Genomic DNA, 24468 nt, shown 5'->3' on the forward strand with positions numbered 1-24468 from the left:
GATTGATCGGCTACCGATCACTATCGGCCAATAATCACATTGGGATGTTTGATCAGTGGTCTCTAAAAGGCCGATCTCAAAAAAACGATCTCAAGCTGATGACGCGCCTGCCGTGAGAGGTTTGGCACGACATGCAGCGGCACCGTCTCTGTCCGGCGCGGGTGAAATAATTATAATGCTGAAGGTGAGGTACTCACCTTAATATTTCTTCATTAAATAACTTATAAAGTAATTTGAAAACCTTGTGTGAGACTTAACTTCATAAACAGCGTGAGTGAATCACCGCGCGCTCTCTCTCTCTCTATACGCAATTGGCTTCAAATCACCACACATCGCGTCTATCTATAAGCGAGCTACACGCTGGCTGCACAGTTGACAGGAATTGTCACTTGCACAGTCGAGGCAGTGTCACATCGTCACTAAAGTTTATAAATTGCATTTCTTTTTAATTCTTGCCAGTGTTTAACCATTCAGCGCTCGCGCACTCTCCTGGAGACCGTGCGCTCATGCACACTCGCAGCGCACACACATAACGCTACGTTTACATTACTCCGTTTGCAGTGCATACGCTGTGCATATTTTTTCTGCGCTCATGTTAACGGATTAAAGCGTTCACTGCACACGGTTGTGGTCCGGCAGTGCGTTCAGGAGCGGTGCGTCTGCTGCAGTGCCGAGATCGTTTCTGCACCGAGTCTATTTACTGTACTGTGTAAAAAAAGAATTGCAATGCTGAAAAAGCATGGATTTGAAATCAACATAATGGATAAATGTTGTGTTTGTGGTAAACAGCCACGGTGTTCTTCTGTGAAAGCACAGTCCGTGCTGCTTCTCCTCTCACAAGAGACACCTAAGAGGGGAATTCCCCACATTTTCAAAAATGAAATTCAGGCCCTGAATAAATGTCTAAAAATTCTGATTGGAGTATCAATATAAATAGTTATAAAAGATAAAAAGAAGGCTTTAAAAAGATCGGTATCGGTGATCGGTATCGGCAGATCTGCCTTTCGGTGATCGGTGATCGGCCTCAAAAACCCTGATCGGAGCACCCCTAGAAATGGATAATCAAATGTAAAATAAAACAGCATAGTCTTCACTATAAGAATTAAACTTTTTTTGTTAAAAACCCTGATCGGAGCACCCCAACTAATTATGTTACTTAGGTACTTTTTATGGAAAGTAATCGGTTAAGTTACTTCTGCTGTTATTCAATAAATGGGAAAACAAAGTAACTAGCATTACTTATTCTAAAAAGCAACTCAGATATTTTACTAGCTACTCGAAAAAAGTAATCTGATTACGTAACTCGCGTCATATGCATTACTCCAACAGTGTTTATAAGTTTACATCCAAATTAACAGTTTTCTTTCTGACCAACTTGAAATCACCGATTGCATGGATTGCTATTCATATGACAAAATAATGACTAAAAATAAACAATGTTGCCATCAAAAGACTTCATTAACAAAATCTTGAAGGTGAAAAAGGTCCATTGCCAATTGTCAATAATGTTGATGTGTGCAGTCACTTTCGAATGAATCAAATTTTTGTTGGTCAATGTGACGAATGCGCGTGACCGACTCAAACAGTGTATAGAAACATTTTGCCCCCATTTGAAATTCTCAAATGCATGGAAATATGCCAAACAACAGGAAATATTACTACATTGTAAAACAAACAACCAAAAACAAAAAAAACAAAACAATGCGCCTTATGACGATTGTTAAGGGGTTTTAAGTTTTTTTAATAACTTGACGAAAATATGACAATATGCCATTTTGGTGAGAATAAAACTTACCAAAATGAATGAATATGACAAAAAAATACTGACTAAATTTAAACAAAACTGTCATCAGCAAAATTTTGCAAACAAAAAAGGTTAATTGCCTATTGTCAATAGTATAGTCTGTGTGACCAATTCAAACCAGTAGCAAAATCTGCCTTAGGACATTTTTTTACCCTTACGTACGTAAAATTCCTGATTGCATGGCTTCCTTTAAAAATGACTGGATTTCACCAACAAAAATTTGCAGTACAAATGTAAAACAAACAAACAAAATAAACTGAACAAAAGCAAACAAAATAAACTGAACAAAAACAAATGTGCAACATAACGATACAAAGCATTTTAATTTTAATGCCATTTTAGTTACAGTAAAACAGAAATCCCTTGTGAAATTCCAGTGGGAAAATGTGGATTCATACTGAAATTTTGCCTGCAAAAATTTGTCGAAAAAAGTACATTTGACCACACTTTAAAACAAACAACCCTCCTCAAAAAAAGTAAACATTAACACTGCATTTAAATGCACCTGTTACTCACATAGCAGTGTGTCCATACGCAGAGATGGCTTCTTGTCTTGCGTGCACAGACATTATAAAGCACATTAAATGCTGGGACACATTCTCTCTCAAAGTGATAGGGGAGAATAAAATGCCATGTTGCTAAAATAAGCATCTCAGTGGGGTGTGGAGAGAGTCGAAGCTGTCTGGTCTATTCAGCTCCGGCAAGATACAGCCCAGTCGGCTGGGAACCTGAAGCAGCACGTATAATCAGATAAAAGAGGATACTTCATCACCGTGTTCCAGACTCAATCCAGGTCAGCGGCACACGCTCCACGGCGCTGACAATGAGGCCGTCGTATATCAGGAACATCAGACTTTGAGTTCAATTTTCAACCTGGCAGAACTCGCACTGCGTTTATGAAAAATGCTGAGCACGGGATGATGGAAGTAAGATGAGTTTAAGTTTACAAAACAGCTTATGACCAAACGAGGGGTATAATCTCAGGATTTATATACTTAACTTAAACTAGAAACCAAAAAAATGTTACTTAAAATAAAATAAACGTTAACAGTTATTTTTTTCAGCTAGTTGCAAAGGAAACATTTCTAATTTTTATTTAGTTTAACTTGTACTAAAACAACTAAAATTAAAATGAATAAATATATATATGTATATATACCTATAAAAAACGTCTCGGTTACGTATGGTAACCCTCGTTCCCTGAAGGAGGGAACGGAGACGTCACGTCGGATGACCGATGAAATTGGGATCTCGCTTAGAGAGACCAATCTACTTCGAGTGTAAACTAAACAAACCAATGCATATTGGCATGCGATTATTGCATCCAGCTGCTGCTGATCACAGCGTGAGTATAAGTAGGCAGCAGATGCAGCGCATATTCAGGTTTTCGCTGAGGAGCCGAGCCGGTGACCCGGCCGCTCAGCGGTGGTACAGGAGCTGTGGCGACGGGACGTGACGTCTCCGTTCCCTCCTTCAGGGAACGAGGGTTACCATACGTAACCAAGACGTTCATACAGCTCAAATGCTGCTGTTAATAAAACAAAAATGTAAAAAAAACATTAGTGCTGTCACAATGATTAATCGCGATAAATCGCATCCAAAATTTTGTTTACATACTATATGTATGTGTACTGTGCATATTTATTATGTGGGGCTGTCGCGAGGAGCATTAGTTCCGGGAACCAGGTCCGGGTAGGCCAATAGTGTGCCACCAAACGGACCTGCTCCTCGTCCTCCCTGACCTTGCACAGCAACTGTGCAAGAAGGCTCACACGAAGAGCTCTCCAAGAGCGCGCTGAACTCATTCAGTCTTCTTCTCTCAGTAGAGTATAGTCAGGAGCAGAACGATGTGATCGCTTGGCTCCGAAGCGAAAAGCTGAATATGCGCTGCATCTGCTGCCTACTTATACTCACGCTGTGATCAGCGGCAGCTGGATGCAATAATCGCATGCCAATGTGCATTGGCTCGTTTAGTTTACACTCTAAGTAGATTGGTCTCTCTAAGCGAGATCCCAATTTCGTCGGTCATCAGACGTGACGTCGAGAGTGACCGACTGAAAGGGAACTAATAATGTGACAAAAACACACAACAAAATTATTAAACATTTAACTAAAATTAAAATGAATACACAAACACAATGCAGCATGTGTAAACAAGTTTTAAACTAGTAAGCAAGTGGTTGCTGGCGTGTCATTTCTAGGACATTTGCTTGGTGGTTTCTAACTTGTCCAATTCAAAAATCACCACTAATAAAGCAAGAAAGCTGTTAAAGCCATGGTGTAGTGGTAGTGCACATTTAGAGCTCTTTTTCCTTTCTCGCCTCGTCTGTACCATAGTCTGTTTTTCTATCATTCTGTCTATCTATGTTGTTCTGTCCATCTGTCAGTCTGTCTGTTGTTCTATCTGTCAGTCTGTCGTTCTCTCTATGTCTGTCATTCTGTCCATTGTTCTAACTATCTGTCTATTGTTCTATTTGTCTGTCTGTCGTTCTGTCCATCTGCCTGTCTGTCTGTTGTTCTGTCTATCTGTCATTCTGTCTGTCGTTATATCTAACTACCTGTCTGTAGTTCTGTCTATCTGTCATTCTGTCTATCTATTGTTCTGTCTATCTGTCATTCTGTCTAAATATGTCTGTTGTTCTGTCTGTCAGTCTATCGTTCTGTCTGTCTGTTGTTCTGTCTATCTGTCAGTCTGTCGTTCTGTCTATCTGTACGTCTTTCGGTCTAACTATCTCTGTTTTTCTATCTGTCAGTCTGTTGTTCTGTCTATCTGTACGTCGTTCTGTCTATCTGTTTTTCTATCTGTCAGTCTGTCATTCTGTCTATCTGTACGTTGTTCTAACTATCTCTGTTTTTCTATCTGTCAGTCTGTCGCTCTGTCTCTGTTGTTCTGTCTATCTGTCATTTTGGCTGTCGTTCTGTCTATCTTTCTGTTGTTCTGTCTATATGTCAGTCTGTCGCTCTGTCTAAATATCTGTTGTTCTATCTGTCAGTCTGTCATTCTCTCTAACTATCTGTCTGTTGTTGTTCTTTCTATCTGTCATTCTATCCATCGTTCTATCTGTCTTTTGTTCTATTTGTTAGTCCGTTGTTCTGTCTGTCTGTCATTCTGTCTATCTGTCTGCTGTTCTGTCTATCTGTCATTCTGTTGTTCTAACTATCTGTCTGTCATTCTGTCTGTTGTTCTGTCTATCTGCCATTCTTTCTATCATTCTGTCTAAATATCTGTCTGTCATTCTGTCGTTCTGTACGTCGTTCTGTCTAACTATCTCTGTTTTTCTATCTGTCAGTCTGCCATTCTCTTTATCTGTCATGTTGTCTGTCGTTCTGTCTATCTGTACGCCTTTCTATCTAATTATCTCTGTTTTTCTATCTGTCAGTCTGTTGTTCTGTCTATCTGTATGTTGTTCTGTCTGTCTGTCTGTTTTTCTATCTGTCAGTCTGTCGTTCTGTCTATCTGTACATTGTTCTAACTATCTCTGTTTTTCTCTGTCAGTCTGTCGCTCTGTCTCTGTTGTTCTGTCTGTCATTTTGTCTGTCGTTCTGTTGTTCTGTCTATCTGTCAGTCTGTCGCTCTGTCTAAATATCTGTTGTTCTTTCTATCTGTCATTCTGTCCATTGTTCTAACTATCTGTCTTTTGTTCTATTTGTTAGTCTGTCGTTCTATCTGTTGTTCTGTATCTGTCTTTCTGTCTGTCTGCCATGTCTAACTATCTGTCTGTTGTTGTTCTGTCTATCTGTCATTCTGATGTTCTATCTGTCTGCCTATCATTCTGTCTAAATATATGTCTGTTGTTCTGTCTGTCAGTCTGTCGTTCTGTCTAACTATCTATCTGTTGTTCTGTCTATCTGTCATTCTGTTGTTCTAATTGTCTGTCTGTCATTCTGTCTACGTCTGTTGTTCTGTCTATCTGTCATTCTTTCTATCATTCTGTCTAAATATCTGTCTGTTGTTCTGTTCTGTCAGTCTGTCTAACTATCTGTCTGTTGTTTTTTCTATCTGTCATTCTGTCCCTCGTTCTAACTATGTCTATTTTTCTGTCTGTCAGTCTGTTGTTTTGTCTATCTGTCAGTCTGTCATTCCGTCTAACTATGTTTATTGCTCTATCTGTCTGTCTGTCGTTTTGTCTATCTGTTGTTCTGTCTAACTATCTGTCTGTTGTTCTGTCTATCTGACATTCTGTTATTCTGTCTATCTGTTTGTCATTCTGTCTATGTTGTTCTGTCTATCTGTCAGTCTGTCGCTCTGTCTAAATATCAGTCTATTGTTCTATCTGTCAGTCTGCCATTCTATGTCTGTTGTTCTTTCTGTCATTCTGTCCATTGTTCTAACCATCTGTCTATTGTTCTATTTGTCTGTCTGTCTATCTGTCATTCTGTCTGTCGTTCTGTCTAACTATCCGTCTATTGTTCTGTCTGTCAGTCTGTCATTCTGTCTAATTGTTTGTCTGTTGTTCTGTCTATCTGACTTTCTGTCTAATTATCTGTTTATTGTTCTATCTGTCAGTCTGTCGTTCTCTCTATCTGTCTGTCGTTCTTTCTGTCATTTTGTCCACCGTTCTAACTGTCTATTGTTCTATTTGTCTGTCTGTCATTCTGTCTATCCGTCATTCTGTATATCGTTCTGTCTAAATATCTGTCTGTTGTCTAAATATCTGTCAGTCTGTTTGTCTATATACCTCTATTGTTCTGCCTGTCATTCTGTCAATCTTTGTCTGTTTTTCTTTGTCTATCTATCTGACTTATAAAGATGCAAAATGCACAAAAATAAAAAAACACTATAAAGGGATCACAGAAACATCTTCTTCCCTGTCTTTAAATTAGTATTTTAAAAAGAATACCAAAACCCTCCCGCTCTAAGAGCTGAGATTTTGATGTTTACAGTTGCTTTAGTGCACACTGCACACACATAACAAACATCGTAGTTCCTGATACATAAGACCACCCAGCGGATCGTGTGGGTGGTGAAACAGTAAATAAACCATCTGAAGGAGGGGGTGATGTTTGCCTGGAGAGAGCCTGGCAGCTCGGTTAGCTGCAAGTACAACTGTTAGCTTGTCTACAAACAGTAGTAGCGATCGGCGCTCACATGATCAAAGCCTGAATGCAGCATGCGTAGCTTCCATGGAGACTGAAAGGTACATTGGAAGCAGTCATGCTAGCTTCCTCACCTCGGATGCGATCATTATCTCCCCTGAACTCGCTTTCATGGCTGGTGTGAGTAACTCACAAGTTATTAAAGCCAGATTCATACACGCAGTGCAATACATTAGGGGAAAATAATGTATTCTGAAAACAGAATATTCAATGAGGAAAAAAAAACTGTAGGGTGGGACTTTTCCCCAGTTCTTCTGGTCGATGTGAGTTAGTACAGATGATGTTTTGTAGACATTTTTCTCACTGAATTTGCTACACTGATCATATATTCATTGTGTATTACCTTGTAGGCAGGGTGATTCATCTTAAGGAGCTGGAGTATAATAACTCACAGGCTTTCTATTGTCCGTCCGAACCCCAGATTGGGCTTTATAATTTAGAGTCTGGCAGTGAGAAGAATGTAAGTCTTGCTCACGGTTTCAAAAGCAACAGCACAGGGTAACAACGAGCTAAAAATGAAGCACATAAAAAAATAATTAAGTATAGACTTGGTCGGTGTCCTGACATTCCATGTGACAATGTTTGTTCTCCTGAAGGAGAGAAGGGTAGTCAGCTTTGTGGTTTCCTTTCGGCTCGGCGTTGGTGTCGAGTCATAGCTGTGGGCAGGGCCGCATTAAGACCGCACTGGGCCCCGGGGCTATGACTTACTGCAGGGCCCCCATCACAATAATGATATATCACAATATATATATATATATATATATAGGGTACAACGGAGCTAAAGGCCCACTTTAAGAAAAAATGTGCCATTCACTGCGCCTAAAATGTATAATTGCAGAAAAAATATATACGTTGTATTGAGTTTTAATAAGTAAAGATTCTAAGAGTATTGAAGGAGATCCAATAATAATTGAATATATATTTACAGTAGTAACAGCAAATTATATTTTATTATATAATATGATTAATATCATGTTTTTAAATATGATGGTTTCATCCCCCAACAGCAGGGGGCTAAAATACCATACTTTTACATATGCTTACGTTATTTAAAAACTGTTGCTTTAATTATCTAAAACAAAACTGAAAATGTGGATGATGACATTGTTTTTATCTGCTCCATGTGTCCGGTTCACTTGCTGTTCCAGCAACTTTCACTCCATCATCAGCTTTAGTAAATTAACCTGAGAGCTGGGGAATTTACTAAGTCATGTTTTTTATTTTGTTTGTATTTGAAGTTTTTCATTTTTTGAGCCCTTCTCTTTTTTAGAATTGCTGACATTTTTACTTATTGGAATGTTGTTCTTTGCGCGATCATTTCCAGATTACTCCAGAACAAAGTGAAGAGAGGTGAATGCAGACATACTGGGCAGCAATCACCTGATAGATACGTGCGCATATCGTTCAAAAGTCAAATATAGAATAAATGCATTTGATTGGTAAACCAAATTCAAACTTTACGTTTCAATCTCAAATGGTAATGCATGGAATTTACGGGAAAGCTCAACTAAATAACAGCGCTAATAAGTGGGGGGCGTGGTGGCTTTGGCGATCGGCGCTCCAGTCAATCTACTCCACAGCCAATCACGGGCCCCCTCCTTGCTCGGGCCCCGGGGCTTCAGCCCCACCTAGCACAATGGTTAAAACGGCCCTGGCTGTGGGGGCGGAGTCAGCGTGGGGGAAAACAATCCTTTCCCCCTCACTGTAAAAGCATGGTGTTAACCCAGAATGGCCTTCATAAAATCATTTCTGCCACCCGACAGAGCAAGATACGTATAAAAACTGAGCCGTATTGGGTCGGACTGTCCATACGGTATCTGTGACTGGACAAACGACATAACGGAATGGTCAGAGGTGTAGTTTTTCCGACACTTTTTGTTACCTGATTGAGTCTCCAGGCAAGAGAGAGCTTACGGCAATCCTATACGTGACGGCTTGTTAAAGTAAACATTTGTCATTTTGTTTTGCATAATTTTAATAAAGTGATAAAGACCTGAGTAAAAAGCCTATCATACTTTTTTATTGGTATATTAGAAAGAATTTTAACATTGACAAAACACAGGTAACATTAAAGGTCCACTGAAGTGCCTTGAAATGTGCAGCATTATTCTATGTGGTATACGTATAGCCTTATCATTTTCACAAATACATGCGGTAAAATAAATAGATATAAAATAACATGAAAGTATTCCTTACGAAAATGAACCGTGTTGTTTTGTACTACAACCAAAAAAACAAAAACATGGTTACTATAGTTAAACCATGGTAATTAACCATGGTTTTGCTACACTAACCATAGTTTAACCATGGTATTTGTAGTAAAACTGTGGTTATAGGCTACAATTGGTAATAAAAACTCTCAAAATACATGGTTAGCCTTCTACGCATTTACTATAGTAAAACCATTGTTAATTTTCATAAAAGGATTGTTTATAATAATATGAAATAAATGTTTTAATAGGTATGAGTATGACATTTATTTCGTTGTGATGTGAAAACAAGGAGGGTTAGACCTGGGTTGTGGTGCAGGGGGACGGGACTGTAATGACAGGTCATTACAGGGTAAGTAGTGTAGCCTATCTGGAGTGCATATGAATATGAATATTAACAGGGTTTGAAATTAACACCCGCCAACCCGCCAAATGCGGGTAAAAATCAGCTGTGGCGGGTAACGCTGTCAAATCACTAGCCAATTTGGCGGGTTACTTTTCGTAAATTATGTTTACTAATTAATTTCTTGAGGAAGTTCATGTAAGCCAAATCTGCACAGATTTAGTGTAAATACTGAACTCGAGACTCATCATGATATATTAAATAAGCCTAATTGCGCAGCATCTGGGCATCTTGCTTACTTGAACATACCCAGCCATGTAGCTACTAGCCATTGGGAGCACCGGGACATTCCCGGTGGGTCGATCGCCGAAGCGAGGGAGACCTCATATTAGGCGCTGTTTTTAAATTACAGCCCACGCGAAACTGCAAAAAGCAAGTACTCCAAAAGTGTGAAGCGGCGCTACCCGGCGCATCCGCCAGCCGCGCGTTAAAACAGAGCGGGATCAGTCTCCCGCACAGCGCTGCGCTTCCGCCAAATGATTTGCAATGGTCACTTTGTCGCATCCAGTGTGGATAGCCTTAAGCTGTTGGCTTACCGCTGGCCTTTTTTTCATAATTTATTTGTTTAATTTTTTTGGCTAGTAGAAATTATGAATGGCCGGTAACTTAAAAATGTAGTAGCCAAATTGACTGGTGAGTGAAAAAGTTAATTTCAAACCCTGAATATTAAGCTTGATATGTTTCATTGTATATCCATAACTACTGTTCTCCTTGCCGGTGTTCTGATGATTTGTGCTACCCGCTCAGATTGTGCTACCTCCGTTTGTTAATCGGCAGTATATAAATCTACAGATCTTTTTTTTTTTTAGCTTATTAGAGGTGCAGAACGCCACACAGCAACTTTTTGGCATTTCACCAAGAAAAAAAAAATAGAAATCATAACAAAGAGTAAAGATCAAGTGCCTAACAGGGTCTCTGCATGTTAATTTGAATGGTTTGTTTTCCCCCACGGCATAAACGGATATGACGTTTTTCTGGGCGTTCCCAGCAATGCCGACCAAGTCTATGCGATATATGTGAAACCTAATAATTGGCAAGTCTCAAAACTATTTAAATTGAGATATTTTGAAATACTTTTGTATTTTAAAATATTTAAAATATTTTAAATAAAAACATTATTTAAATTAAATAATAACATATCTGTAAAATAAAACATTAAAATATAATTTAATTTAAAATACAATTCAATAATGCATATCGATGTAAAAAAATATAATGCGAAAATGTATGTTTATATGTGCATCATGCTGTATTAAAATTAAATTAAATATGAACATTTCAGCAAAATAAATCAAATTTAGTATGACAATTTTAGCAAAATGAAAAAATTTAATTCAAATAAAAAAAAACAAAAAAAAGAAAGAAAAACAAAATCTACTAAAATAATAAAATAAAAATAGAATAATAAAATAAAATACAATAAAATAAAAATCTGAGTAAAATGAATTACAGTACATAATTCATTTATTAACCCCTGCAATAAAAATAGCATGAGTCTGTAAGAATGTTTATAGTAACAAAACAAAATATAATATAAAATAAAATAAATTAATATGTTAAGTTATTAACAATAAAAAATAGCGTGGGTCTGTAAGAGTGTAGTGTGTGTGTGTGTGTGAGAGAGCACATGTAAAATGCACGTTCAAGACTGTCTGTCTGTTTACATGTGCATCATGTTTTATTAAAATTAAATTAAATACTACCATTTCGGAAAAAAAAAATAAAAAAAAATAAACAATATTAAAATAAAATAAAATAAAATAAAATCACCTGCACAATAGAAATAGTGTGGGCCTGTAAGAGCGCATATAGTGTGTTAAGTCCACTGTGTAAAGACAGATAAACATGCTTCAATGTGTATCCTGCTTCACTAAAATTAAATTAAATATTAAAATTTCAGCAAAATTAAAATATTTACATTTTAGAAAAATCTAATGAAATAAAACTAACTAAAAATAAATTTAACTAAAAAAAAAAATCGAAGTAAAATGTATTACTTATTATTATTGGCCTGCTCAGAAATTGGGTGGGTTTGTGACAGTGTATGTAGTATGTGTGTGTGAATGAGTACACTGCACCTGTCTGTCTTACAAAGAGCGATGAACATGTCTGTTTCCATGTGCAAACAGCTCCAAGCCATGTCAGCGAGAGTGATGGAACAGCAAAGTCGCGTAAGACACAGCACCTCCTCGTCTTATCGCAGAGCGAGGTGCTTCTCTAATTAAGGGCAAGCCGGTCTAGTGCTGGTGTTATGACTACCGTGACGGCGGCTATTTTTCAAAAACCACTTCTCTGATGCCTAAAGGGCCTCGGGGGAGAGGCAGAGAACAGCAGCCTCTCCACCGGCAGATCATTGATTAAAAAGGCTTATGAACTTCCACCTGCGCTGCAGGAAAAGGAGGACAAACAGGACTCTCTGCTCTTTGTGCTCAAAAGCAACCGGGTTTTTGGAAGGAAATCCTCAGGCAAAAAATCTGCTCGAATGCGTGTTTCTTTCTGTCAGTTGAAAACAGTTGTTTAGCAGCAGTTTTGTCTCGTCTTTTCCGTGCATTTCGAAGTTCTTCATCGTTTTTTATATGCTAAACAGTCAAAGCTCTGCAGCAATGATTCATTTAGCAGACAGACAAAATCTTACCTTGAAAAACCTTTTTGATCTGTAGTTACGTACTTTATGCTGCAGAAACATGCGTCAAACGCTGTAAAATGTCTCATTCGGGCTGTATGGTCTGGGTTAAATGATTCATTCTTTTATGTGTTTTGTATACTTAAAGATGCCCATCTGTTTACATTTATTCTATGCCAGAGGCCTACTAGAGCTGCTTTCAAGATCATTATTTTGTTTGCTGAAGTGTGTTTCTGAGGTCTTGCACCCTAGGAAACTCCTACCCCAAGAAATCGATTTGAACAAGGGGAGGTTGAGCTTATGTATACGGCACCAGTTTAAACATGCATATAGACTAGAGCGAGAATGGAGTCAATTACTGAACACATCTACTGGCTTCTGTCAACATTGATTTGTTTTAGACTAAGATCTCTGCCTTAGCGAGACTCTCTAATTGCACTGGCCCTAACCCTCTAATTACTCTGAGGCTGCAGCTATACATTTCTTTGTTTACCACGCAAAGAAAGAAAGAACAAAAGACAGAAATATAGAGCGGAAGAAAGGAAGAATGAATGAAAAAACAAAATAGAAAGGGAAAGACCAAAAGAATAAGAATAAAATTATATAAAGGAAAATAAGAAATAAACACATTATCGAAAAGTGGAAAGAAATAAAATAACAAAAAGAAATAAAGAATAAAGAATGAAAGACATAAGGAGAAAAACAAAAAAAGGAAGAAAGCACAAAAAAAGCAAAAAAAAGCGCAAAATAAAGAATGATCGAAAGAATGAAAAAAGAACAAAAGAAAGAAATATAGAGTGAAAGAATGATGGAAAGAACTGAAGAAAGAAAATAAAGAATGAACAAAAGAAATAATGGAAGAAAAATAACAAAAAAAATGAAATAACAGAATGGACAAAACAAAGAAAAGTCAAAATAAAGAATAAAAGAAAATGAAAAATAAAGGAATATAACTACATAATAATAGGAATATAAACAAAAATAATAGAATGAAAAACAAACAGAAAAAGCAAAAATTAAAGAGCAGGAGGCGGCAAAAGAAGGAAAAATAATGAAGGAAAAATATCAAAAGAATGAAAGAACAAAAACAAAAATAAATTGAGAAAAACAATGAGATTAAAAAAGAAAAAGAAAAGAGCAAAAAAAGTGCAAATAAAAGGAAAGAAAAAGGAAAAATATAACAAAAAGAAATTAAATAAACTAAAAGAATAAACTAATTAATGAAAAAAGAAGGAAAGACAGAATGGAAGAAAGAACAAATGAAAGAATGATATAAAGAAAGAATGGAAGGAAAATAACAAATGAAAGCAGGAAAGAATAAAAAAAACAATACCGTGCCAAAGAAAGAACATAAGAAAGACATAACTGAAAAAGAAAAGAAAAACGAAAAGAATGTAAGAAAAAGAAAAAAAAAAAAATTTAAGAAAAGAAAGAGAAAACAAAAGACATGTATAGGAACATAAAGAACAAATTAGAAAGAATGGAAAATTAAAGAATGAAAGAGAAGGGCTAAAGAAGGAAAGAAAAAAAACTATTAAAGATGAAAGACAGGAATAAAAGTATGAAGAAAATAACAAAAGAATGAAGCGGAGTAAAAATGAAACAAATAAACAAACCCAAGTAAGCTCTCTCAAAGCATTTCAGGTCAAACTTCAGTTTGGCAACCAATTCTCACTATTAACTATGACTTTTGCCTCAATAAACGCCTAATTTGCTGCTTATTAATAGTTAGTAAGGTAGTTGTTAAGTTTAGCTATATGGTAGGATTAAGGGATGTAAAAAATGGTCATGCGGAACAAGGCATTAAAGCTTTATAAGCACTAATAAAGAGGCAATATGCTAGTAATATGCATGCTAATAAGCAACTAGTTAATAGTAAGAATTGGTACCTAAACTAAAGTGTTACTGCATTTCGTATCTTTCATGTTGTAAACAGGCCTTTAGATTCTCATATCAACAGAACGCAACTGAAGAGCGGTTTACCTGAAGTTCTGGAGGGGCTGTTTTCACTCCCAGCCACAGTTGTGTCTTTCTCTGTCTTTCCTGTGGTCTGGGATGAAGGTTCCTCTGTTGGAACTGCTTCAGATGTTATCCAGCCCTGAGCCAACACAAATGACTCTGACCCTCCTGACCTGGACTCAGCCTGCTGGGAAGTGTCCTTTGGACCTGGACTAGTCGGCAGAACCGTAGGTCCAGCTTGCGTCATTATTATGGTAGGAACCGGTGGTTGTGGAGTATCTACCTCCTCTTGAACCACAGGTAACCACGTGCTGGAAACGGCTGGATCCGGAGTACACAAAATGTCTTCGGTAGTGGTTTCTTCTCCAGGTTGGGAAGGAGTGATTCCTACGGTTGGTGGTTGAATTGCTAGCTTGTCCTCGTTGGGATCTCCAGGGCTTGGTGTGGTAGGTGTGTTGGAAGTGTGTGTTTCCGGTGCAATAGTCAACCCTAGGTCTTGCTTCCGTTTAACAAAAGGCACGTTGACTTTATTCGAGGGATTGTTCTTGTGTTTTTCAATGGGGCGATGGACGTACATGATTTCCCCCCTGGCTTCCTCAACCGTGTCGGCTGGTTTCTCATGCTTGGGTTCACTAGTAGGTTGAGTCGTCTGGAGACTCATAAGCTGCCATCTGACAGTGGTCTCCAGCGGGACTCCGTGGTCATCGGATCCATTCATTTGGTGGGTGAATTGTAACTCCTTCCCTCCACTTCCCTCGCCATCTTTTTCTTCCTCTGTAGATAACGGTGACAGAGGACCTTTGGGAATAGGGTAACCATCCTCGTTCAAGTCGTTCCCTTCCCCGGAGAAGTTCTCAGGGTTGTTCCTGGAAACAGGAATGGTCATGATCTCCAAACTGTCTCTTTTGGCTTCCATGGGACTGCTTGTTTGAGTTATGAAATGCCTATTATTGCTTGGGGCAACTTTCAAGGACTTTAGCGGCAAAATTTGTTGGCTGCTCCTCATGGAACCGAAGCTCTTAGGTGCCGAAGAAAGAGTCGGATCCGCCGTTCCTGATCTAATAGCTCCTGCAGAGATGACAAAACACTGTGATTAATGGAGTGAGGGAGGAGATCGTTTCATTTAAATGTATGTTTAATTAGCGAGCAAAATATGCTAACTCCCGCCCCAGAACTATGGTAATTAACTTTAATGCGTGCGGCTCGATATAGAACTGTCATTATTTATCCGTCAATGCCCTGGAGATATCCAGCAATTAATCTATCGGTCTCAACACACCTATCTTTTAATCAAAAATGAGCTACAAGCGTAGCTAAAATGACCTTTATTCTCTTCCCAAAGGGTAATATTTGACTCCTGGGTGAAACGGGGATGAAATGTACATTCGTTTTGAAAGCAATCCAGGTAATAAGGCTCTTTTTCTTTATGTTGCCCCGGCACAAAGAACTCGTACATCATGCTCCTGTCCGGTGCCGTTAATTCCCAATGCTTTCTAACAGTAAATCTAGACAAAATAAGACCCAAATCTTTATGTTCAAGAAGCAAAAAGGTCTTGATTTACTTCATGATGTATGTAGGTATTAATTCAGAGCGCAATAAAGTAAAAACACCGTAAGCACTAGACTTATTATTATTAAGTGACTCAGCATGCTGCAGTACACGGTGCTAAACCAAATCCTAAACAAAGGTTTCACTGGCTGTGTGGAAGAGATATTTGGTTTAGCTTAAGTATTTACTGTGTGCATGGATAATTCATATATCTGCTCAGGTAACATGCTTTGCCTTAAAGGAAACAAGCAGTGTTTAGCATTTAGGCCGTTTTAGATATTCACAGACCATATGTTCAGTACACACAATGAAATATGAAACAATAATGAATTATTCAAGTCTCTGCTGTTGCGGTGTCACATGGATGTGGTGCAATTTACATAACCAAGTAATTGAGCAATTAATAATATGAATAACTGATTACTCTCTGCAGTCACAGGAAATTAAATAGATTCTACCAATTACCTGGATGTACTGTAATAGTGGGACAATTACCCACATAATGTAAAGTATTTGGAGCAAGATCAAACCAAGTGACATCTGCACACAAAAGCTGTGAGGGATTTTTTTATCAGAGTGTCTAGTTACACTAAGTGCAAATAGCCCGCCTTGTTGGCAGAGGCTATTTACACTAACTCCACCCACCAGCGTGTGATTGGGATAGTCAACACTGAGAAAGAACGCTCCTTAAACATCAGTTTCAGTGGCGTAGATGGTAAGGTGCATGCTTTTTGAAGCGATCGAACCCGGCAACCCGCCTTTTGCCAAACATTTTTTCTCCCTTTTCAAATCTCATATCGCATCAGAAAGGCATTTATTTCCAATAAAAATGAGTTGAAAATAAAGTATCGGGTAGAGTTAGGGTAGGTGTAGGGAGGGCTTTATTGTCCCAATAAGGTGGCATTAATTTAATAATTTGAATTAAAATGATAATTTACACTAAACGTTATTATTGCGTACTGTTTTATAATGTACTACAATACTGAGGTGCAGATAATTGCCACTATTAGCAATAAGTAGTATAAATAGCAGAAAATCTTGCTATTTTAACAGTGTAAATAGAATCTATAGCGATTTGCACTTAGTGCAAATAGCTGCTGCCTTTTTTATATCCATTTTTGCGATTACTTTTAAGCAGCTAGTGTCAAGGTGGTTTTTAGTCTGGGTGATACAAAGCTGCATTTTGTGATATATAGTTCCAAATATGAATAGTCATAACTGTAAGCTATTAAGTTGCAACTGTAAGATACAAAGTCACACTTATGAGATAAACAGTCGTAACTGTGTGACATGCATTTGCAACTGGGAGAAAAAAAAAAATCCAAACTGGGAGATGCAAAATCCCAATTTTGAAAGTTTAAATGTGAGACAGTCACAACCAAGAGGCATAAATTTGCAATTGGTAGATGTAAAGTCGAAATTCTGAGATATAAAGTCGCATTCAGAAGAAGTCGCAATTATAAAATATCGCAATTGGAATAATAAGTTGCAATTGTAAGATATAACGTTGCATTTAGAAGATGTTGCAACTGGGAAAAAAGTTTCAATAATGAGATATAAAGTCGGAATTGTAACAAAAAGTCACAATTGCGAGATATAATGTCACAATTGGAAGAAAGTATTGCATTCGGGAGAGTCCGAATTATAAAACAAAAAGTCGCAATTTGGAGATACAATGTTGCAGTTAGAAGAACTAAAGTTGCAATTATGAGATATAAAATCAAAACTGTCAGATATAATATCACAATTGGGATAAAAGAGTCACAATTGTGAGATATAACATTGCATTCAGAAGAAGATGTTGTAATTAGGAAAAGAAGTTGCAATAAGGAGATTTAACAAATCAGTCAGGAGAGTAGATAATATAAAGAAATATTAATTGAAAAATGTGATATAAGGTTTGTGAGATACATAAATTCTCAATTATAAGACAAAAAATACCAAATATGAGACAAAGTTACAATTGTGTAATGAATCAGTCCACTGAAGGCGAGAGTAGTGAAGAACCCAAGTGCAGTTTATTTACAGTGTGATCCAAACATCCAAACAATAATCCGAGACTTGACTTGACATGAACAGACTTGATGAGGCATGAACAGACTTGACATGAACCAAGGCAGAGAGACATGAGGCAAGGGAAGCATGACACTAACATCAGGAAACAATTACAAAATAAAAGACATGGACATGGACATGAACATGAAACAAAAACAAAACCCAAACCCCACATTACATATTGAGAGATTTTTTTTACTTTGAGGCAGAAACAGGGTTCCATAGCTAAACCATAGGGTTTAGCTTTTTAGTTTAACATGTATAAAACATTTTTCTTTAGATTAACTGCCACTTGATTTGATATTTTGTATCTAATGCAATGACATTCATGCATTTTGTGGTTTAAGTGTCCCCTTAAACAGGGTAAATAAAGCTCAAGTATCTGGACACTCAACAAAACGGATACTTAAGCACGTTGTTCTATGGCACGTATGCATTTCAGAGAATTTCTTCATAGCACACATTTATACAATATACAATATTTTGTGGAACTCAAGGACATGGTGAGTTTATATAAAAGATGGCAGGGTTTTCTGAATTCTCAACAGGCTCTATGCAATGAAACTCGAAACAAAGGGAGAGACGGAGCAGCATGCAGCGAAGGGTGAAATAGCCAGTGAATCCGAACTCGACTAAATGACCTCTGCTGGAGGAAAAATGAACGGAAACAGCCAGATTGAGTCCGGAGTATCTTTACGCACACACTCCATGGCCCTGACGATGATCACGCCTCGTATAATTGGGAGAGACTTGGAATTTGTAGCGGTGCCTGCGGTTTTGGCCAAAGCACATTAATTAGATTCTGATGTAAATAATGCATGCTGACTAAAGCTGGATTTTCACCCGGCATTAAACATTAATGTTCCCTGTTGAATTTGGTTTGCAGGGAGGATATTTGTACTGATGATGCCTTGAGAACGGACTGCTGCCAAAACCCATCGCGCTAAAACCACACCAGTTAGACATGCTTCATTCTCAGCCTAAGGCTCGCAACACTAAATTTTCAGAGGTTGGATCCCATTTTGCTTTCTCCTACTATGCTGCTTTACTTGGCACAGATATGACAGACATTGATATCCATTAAAAGCCCTAGAGCCGGAGGCAGGAATACATCTCAGTGCTGTGACCTCTACAGCGACCCTCCCACTTTTGTATTCCAGAGAACGAATCGTGTCGGCAACCTTCCTCTTCGGCGCCTGTGCCTGAAGAACCATTTGCTGACATTTTGTTTTTCTTTCAAAACAATGAAAAAATAAACAGCAAGCTGTTGGAGGACATAGTATGCCAAGGGCATTTATCTTTGCACCATATCTGATTTGCCACACTGAAAGCCACACTATGAGGGTTAAAAGTACAGTCCATTCAGTGTTGAAATGTGTACTTGGATTCAGCTGAAGAAATACCAAAAATATGTCCTTCCACTAATTTACAATGGATAAAAACTTTTTTTTTTATACATGATTTTATTTTTCTCTGTTCACTTCCTTTCATTGGTGCTTCTTCAACCATTGGCACTTTTGGACATGAACAACTTTTCACACTTTATTTGTCCACTAACAAATATGCACCGTCTTGAGGTAATGCTGCCACAAATTAGATATAGACGTAATTTAATGGTCGAAGTTTAAAGTGGTCATATGATGCGATTTCAAGGTGTCCTTTCTCTTTGGAGTGTTATAAGCTGTTCGTGAATAGATAAGATCTCTAAAGTTGCAAAGACTAAAGTCTCAAACCTAAAGAGATATTCTTTATAAAAGTTAAGACTCGTCCACGCCCTCCTAAAACGCCTCGTTCAAACACGCCCCCACATGTCTACGTCACGATGTGGGACGATTTGCATAATGCCACCCAAATGTTCACGCAAAGAAAGAAGACATAACTTTATTGTTGCTGCCATGTTGTGAAGACACTGTGTGTTTCGTTGCGAAAGCAAAAATACTTTGTTTGGTCTTCCAAAAGAGGACACGACTAGAAATCAGTGGTTAAGTTGTATTTACAACACTGTTCCAGAACAGTTCAACCCAGATATTCAGATGTGTGCAGCGCATTTTATGGAGGACTGTTTCCTGATCCTGGAAGCCGGCTGTTCTGACTCACAGTCTGTAAGTACGTTTTTATATTAAAAGAATTGGGCACTGATGATTCTAACGCAAGTTTTGAGCAGTGTAGAGTAGCGCTTGTTGTTTGTCGTTTCTCCGATCACAAATGCAGACATGGTTTTATGTTTACATGGCGCGATGCAACGCAACGCGTAAAAAGACAGTATAAGTCATTATAATCCATAATTATATCCCCACTGGATGCAAACAAATGCCTAGTTTATAATGGGTTTAAATGTTTTTGTCTCGTCGCACCGGGACACGGCATCACAGCATGGTAAGGGGCGTAACATTTCCGTCACACGCTTGAGGTATTCGGCCAATCACAACGCATTGGATAGCTGGCCAATCAGAGCACACCTTGCTTTTCGGAACGATTAGCTTTGTAAAAATCGACGCGTTTCAGAAAGGCAGGGCATAGAGGAGAAACAATAATGTACAGTATGTGGAAAATAATGTGTTTTTGAACCTTAAACCACATAAACACATTTCATTACACCAAATACACAAAATAATGTTCTTTTTAGCAACATCATATGACCCCTTTAAGAAACACCCATCTATTGACCAATAAACATTAGATTGACCTCTTGGTTGAAAGATTGACTTCTTGGCCAAAAATCTATAATAGAGGAAACTCACTTTTGTGGTTTCACATCACCCAGTTCTACATAAACCAAGTATAAAATAATACAAAATGTAATCAAGTCTTACTTCAACTAAATTAAGCACGAGCTTCACCTACTTCACAAACTTCAATTAAGAAGAGGAGCTGCATGGTCTAGTGTAATTGTACATGCTTAATATTCTATTAAGCTTTGGATGAGTGTGTTGTACCTTTGGTTGGTCCAGTGAAGCTGTCTGTGAAGGTCTGTGAATATGGATGATCCATATAAGAATTGCTTGGACTCTTTATCTCCTGCTGTGCAGCCACCAAGACCACTTCTTTCTCCTGTTCCAAGAGTTCTTCTTCTGGATCTGACGAGGAGGGATTGTATGAATATTCCTTGATATTAGGTTCCACGATGGCGTTATCAGCACCAACTTTGCTTGTTTTCTCTCTACTTGGCTTCGTCCTGGCAGGTGGGACCATTTCTGAGGTTCCTCTGTAGAGGCTGGACTCTGTGGCCGGTATCGCAGGTTCCCCAGTCCCAGTCCAGTACCTAAATGGCTTCATTATTGTGTTCACAAAGTTGGAAATGACGCTGTTGCTGGTCTGAGCTTGCGTAGAGGAAGATGGCGTGGTTGAAGACGGGTCAGGAGACACATCGGGACCATCTGAATCATCGGGACCATCTGAATCATCGGTCTCCTCTTTCGCCGAACCCCCTTGAAGGTTCTCCTGCTTCTCCACAGCATCGTCTTCCCATTCTACAGACCTTTCTTCAGGTCCAAGATGGATTACAACATGCTCCTCTGAGATTTCAGAAGATTCGTTGTTTATGATGGACTTGAAGTCTTCTTTCTCGAGATCGACCAGACCGGTCCAAGTTGAAGGTTCAGGGAAGGCTCCGTTTCTTTGGAGCGGCACCTCTTCTTCGCTTGAAGAGTTCAAATTGGAGTTTTCTAGGGTTTTGTGGAGTATCACCGCCTGCTCTTCGAAATTCTTCTCTGAAAGAGGAAGATAGTCTTGTTAATGGCGGCATTGACAGATAAAACTACAAAGCAGATATCCATACAGAAGTCCGTAATACGAATTTAACCTAATCCTCATTTCATACATTTTTCAGATACTCCTGACACAAGGGTGAATCTCTTGATAAATTATTCGGAAGTATGCTCCAAAATTATGTAGACGGGATGTAAGAGAATTTTTAATGAAACTTCTCAAAGTAAAAAAAGAAATCTCCAGCTCATCATTGAGGTCGAAACCCCCCAAAAAGATGAAAAGATCTTTGTATGAATATATGCCTGTAGCAAAACAGAGAAAGGCCAGTAGTTCAACCAACCTTGATAGCAGTAGGCGTCAAAGAGGTCACTAGTGTCTGGGAACCCGGTGCGGTTGGGGTTGTGGTAAACGGTCCGTACTCCTGGTTCATCTCCTCCGCAGTTACGCCGGGGCAGGTTGATAGGGTAACGCACGCTGCCGTCAGCCAGCCAGCCGGGGTCGCAGCGGTCGAGGCCACCCTGCCAGGCCAGGTAGAGCTGCCCGACCGTGGCCAGCTGAGCTCCCAGAGTGTGGCAGTGAGTGGAAGCAGATGCCAGGCTCAACTTCTCCGGCACGCTGGTGTGAAACACTTCACCTAGAGAGAGTAAAGATGGATAGTGCGCGTTATTTATAAGTGCTAATTTCCCATAAGAATTCTGCTGTTTGCAACATGAGACCTATAAATAAACTTTATAAAGAAACTAAATTTGGTTATATATTCATAATATTGTTTAACACATCTACACTGTAAAACAGGTGATTGCTAAATATAGGAAAAACTTCAAATGTACTTTTTGTACCAACGAGATTTAATGTATTGTTTATTCATTTTTACAGAGCCCCACTAATGACATGCAGGAAGAAAATAGCAAAGCGTGCACACAACTTAATAATTAGTTCCCTCGTTTTAAGTAAGTTGTGCCCACAATATAATAATTTGTTCACTTGATTTGATTCAACTAAATTGTGACCACAATCCGACCATGATCATGTCGTGTGCACGATTTAGTAAAGCAAAGGAACAAATTATTATTTTGTGTGCATAATTTAGTAAAATGAGGGAACGAATTATGTTGTGCACACAATTTAGTAAAATGAGGGAACGAATTATGTTGTGCACACAATTTAGTAAAATGAGGGAGCGAATTATGTTCTTCGCACTATTTAGTAAAACAAAGGGAACAAATTATTATATTGTGCACATGATTGATTTTTTTTTCTTGCATGTCATGTGCAGGGCTCCGTACATTTTTGACTGTATTTCTAGAAAATTGTTTTGGTGGGATTTTTTTTAAGAAAATGAACAATGAAGGGCTTCTAAACGAAAATTATGTTTGATTATTTTCATGCTATAAAATAAAATAAAAACGGCTAAATTATGCAATATTTTTATCCTTAAATGTAAACAGTTGTCCAAAAACAATTTCATAAATTTCAAAAAGTATTTTTTTTGTAAAGCCTTGAATATATTTTAAAATCTTTTAATTGTGTACTTTGTACACATTACATTACATATCACATTAAATTGATGTACTTTGTGTATCATTTATGTTCCATACTTGTACCACTTGTATACTTGAAACTGTGCTTTCTTTTTTATCTTCCTTTTTCTAAACTGGATGTTGGTCATGCATAAAAATAAAATAAAATAAAATAAATATTAGACACTGTCAAGTTAAAAATTAAAAAATATACCAATATTTAATGAAATATTAGAAATATACTAAATAAAATACTGAATGTTTATCATAAAATCCACCACAATGGCAAAAATCACTTCTTATACTTCTGATCCAATTTCTGTTCATATACAGTAATATACAAGGACAAAACTAAATAATTCTAAATAAGTCCACCCAAAGATGGATGGATGGATGGATAGGCAAATAGATAAGCACGCAAATAAATAGACAAATAAATAAACACGCAAATAAATAAAACATTTTATCAATTAAAACAAAAGTTCTGTAAAAATACATAAATGAATAAATTACACCAATATGACAGGCATTAAACTTTTAAGACATTCAGGAATACTAATTCACAGTCGGAGGCAGAACCGTCACTCCTGCACGAAACAAATGGACGTGCACTTTTTTTTTTTTTTTTAAAAGAGCATGTTATAACTGTACCCGCTCTGGCATAAACCATAGGGCTGAGCTGAAAGCATGGTGACCTACTTAGATGTTCTGGGAGTTGGGACATGAGCAGGTACATGCATCTCCGCCGTCTGAGGCTCACGAGGACATTTAAAGACACAGTTTTTGGATGACTGAGCTGTAACTGAATGCATCTGCGGTACCTTGCAGGCCGTTGGCAAAGCAGTACACATCGAACATCTCGTCGGGGTCTCGGCTGCCGTAGTTCCTCACGCCAGGTGAGTCCTCCCTGTCGCCAAAGCAGCCGGGCCGAGGCGACTGGATGGGATACCTGGGTAAGGAGCCAAAACAAACCAGGAGTCATTTCCAGGGAGGGAAGGAGTGAGTAAGATAAACTGTGCAATTACTGGAAAGTGCATCGATTTGGATGGCACAGGGGTGCCGGCTAAAGTCTGATTAAGAGATTATACACGGCACTCCAGGGTTTCCGAAGAGAAATAGCGGATAGGGGTTCTCGCGCAGCCCAAATATTGAAGTCAGTTATATAAAACCATTAAAGCAGCCCGCATATATTCCATCCCAGTCCAGAGATCTCTGATGTCGCCATACGCTTGCGCTAATTGCACGTTTGCGTCTTCACTGATGTGTAGCCAAGCTTCTCTGGAGATGGCCCAATTAGAGCTCTTCCATGCAGGGAGGGAAAAACCCGCTCACCCTTTTATTCGGTGAGGGCCGGGCCTTGCGGCTCAATTACGAGCTGACAATATGCGGTAGATATGAATGTTGAAATCAATAGCCGCCTGACATTCAGCCACGGAAAAGTGATTGGAGGTGGCAAGCCTGAATAAACGGGGTTGTAATGCGGTCGATACATAATAGATATTACGATTAATTAGAACGGCTGATTATTAAATTGCTTTGA

The 24468-nt window shown here is 38.2% G+C and overlaps 1 protein-coding gene across 1 annotated transcript in view; it reads right to left on the reverse strand.

The window, feature by feature from the left end:
* The window catches only part of LOC107728538 (neurocan core protein-like), a 141822-nt gene that overhangs the window by 49920 nt on the left and 67434 nt on the right, over positions 1-24468 (reverse strand). Inside the window, exons 5-8 of the mRNA XM_016538743.1 lie at positions 23750-23877; positions 21749-22042; positions 20637-21410; positions 14121-15164 (exon numbers count right to left, since the gene is read on the reverse strand). Coding sequence (XP_016394229.1) covers positions 14121-15164; positions 20637-21410; positions 21749-22042; positions 23750-23877 — 2240 coding nt within the window. The remainder of the gene's footprint in view (positions 1-14120; positions 15165-20636; positions 21411-21748; positions 22043-23749; positions 23878-24468) is intronic.

This window comes from Sinocyclocheilus rhinocerous, unplaced genomic scaffold (assembly GCF_001515625.1).
Source record: "Sinocyclocheilus rhinocerous isolate Xijiao unplaced genomic scaffold, SAMN03320098_v1.1 scaffold1238, whole genome shotgun sequence".
Taxonomy (NCBI): Eukaryota; Metazoa; Chordata; class Actinopteri; order Cypriniformes; family Cyprinidae; genus Sinocyclocheilus; species Sinocyclocheilus rhinocerous.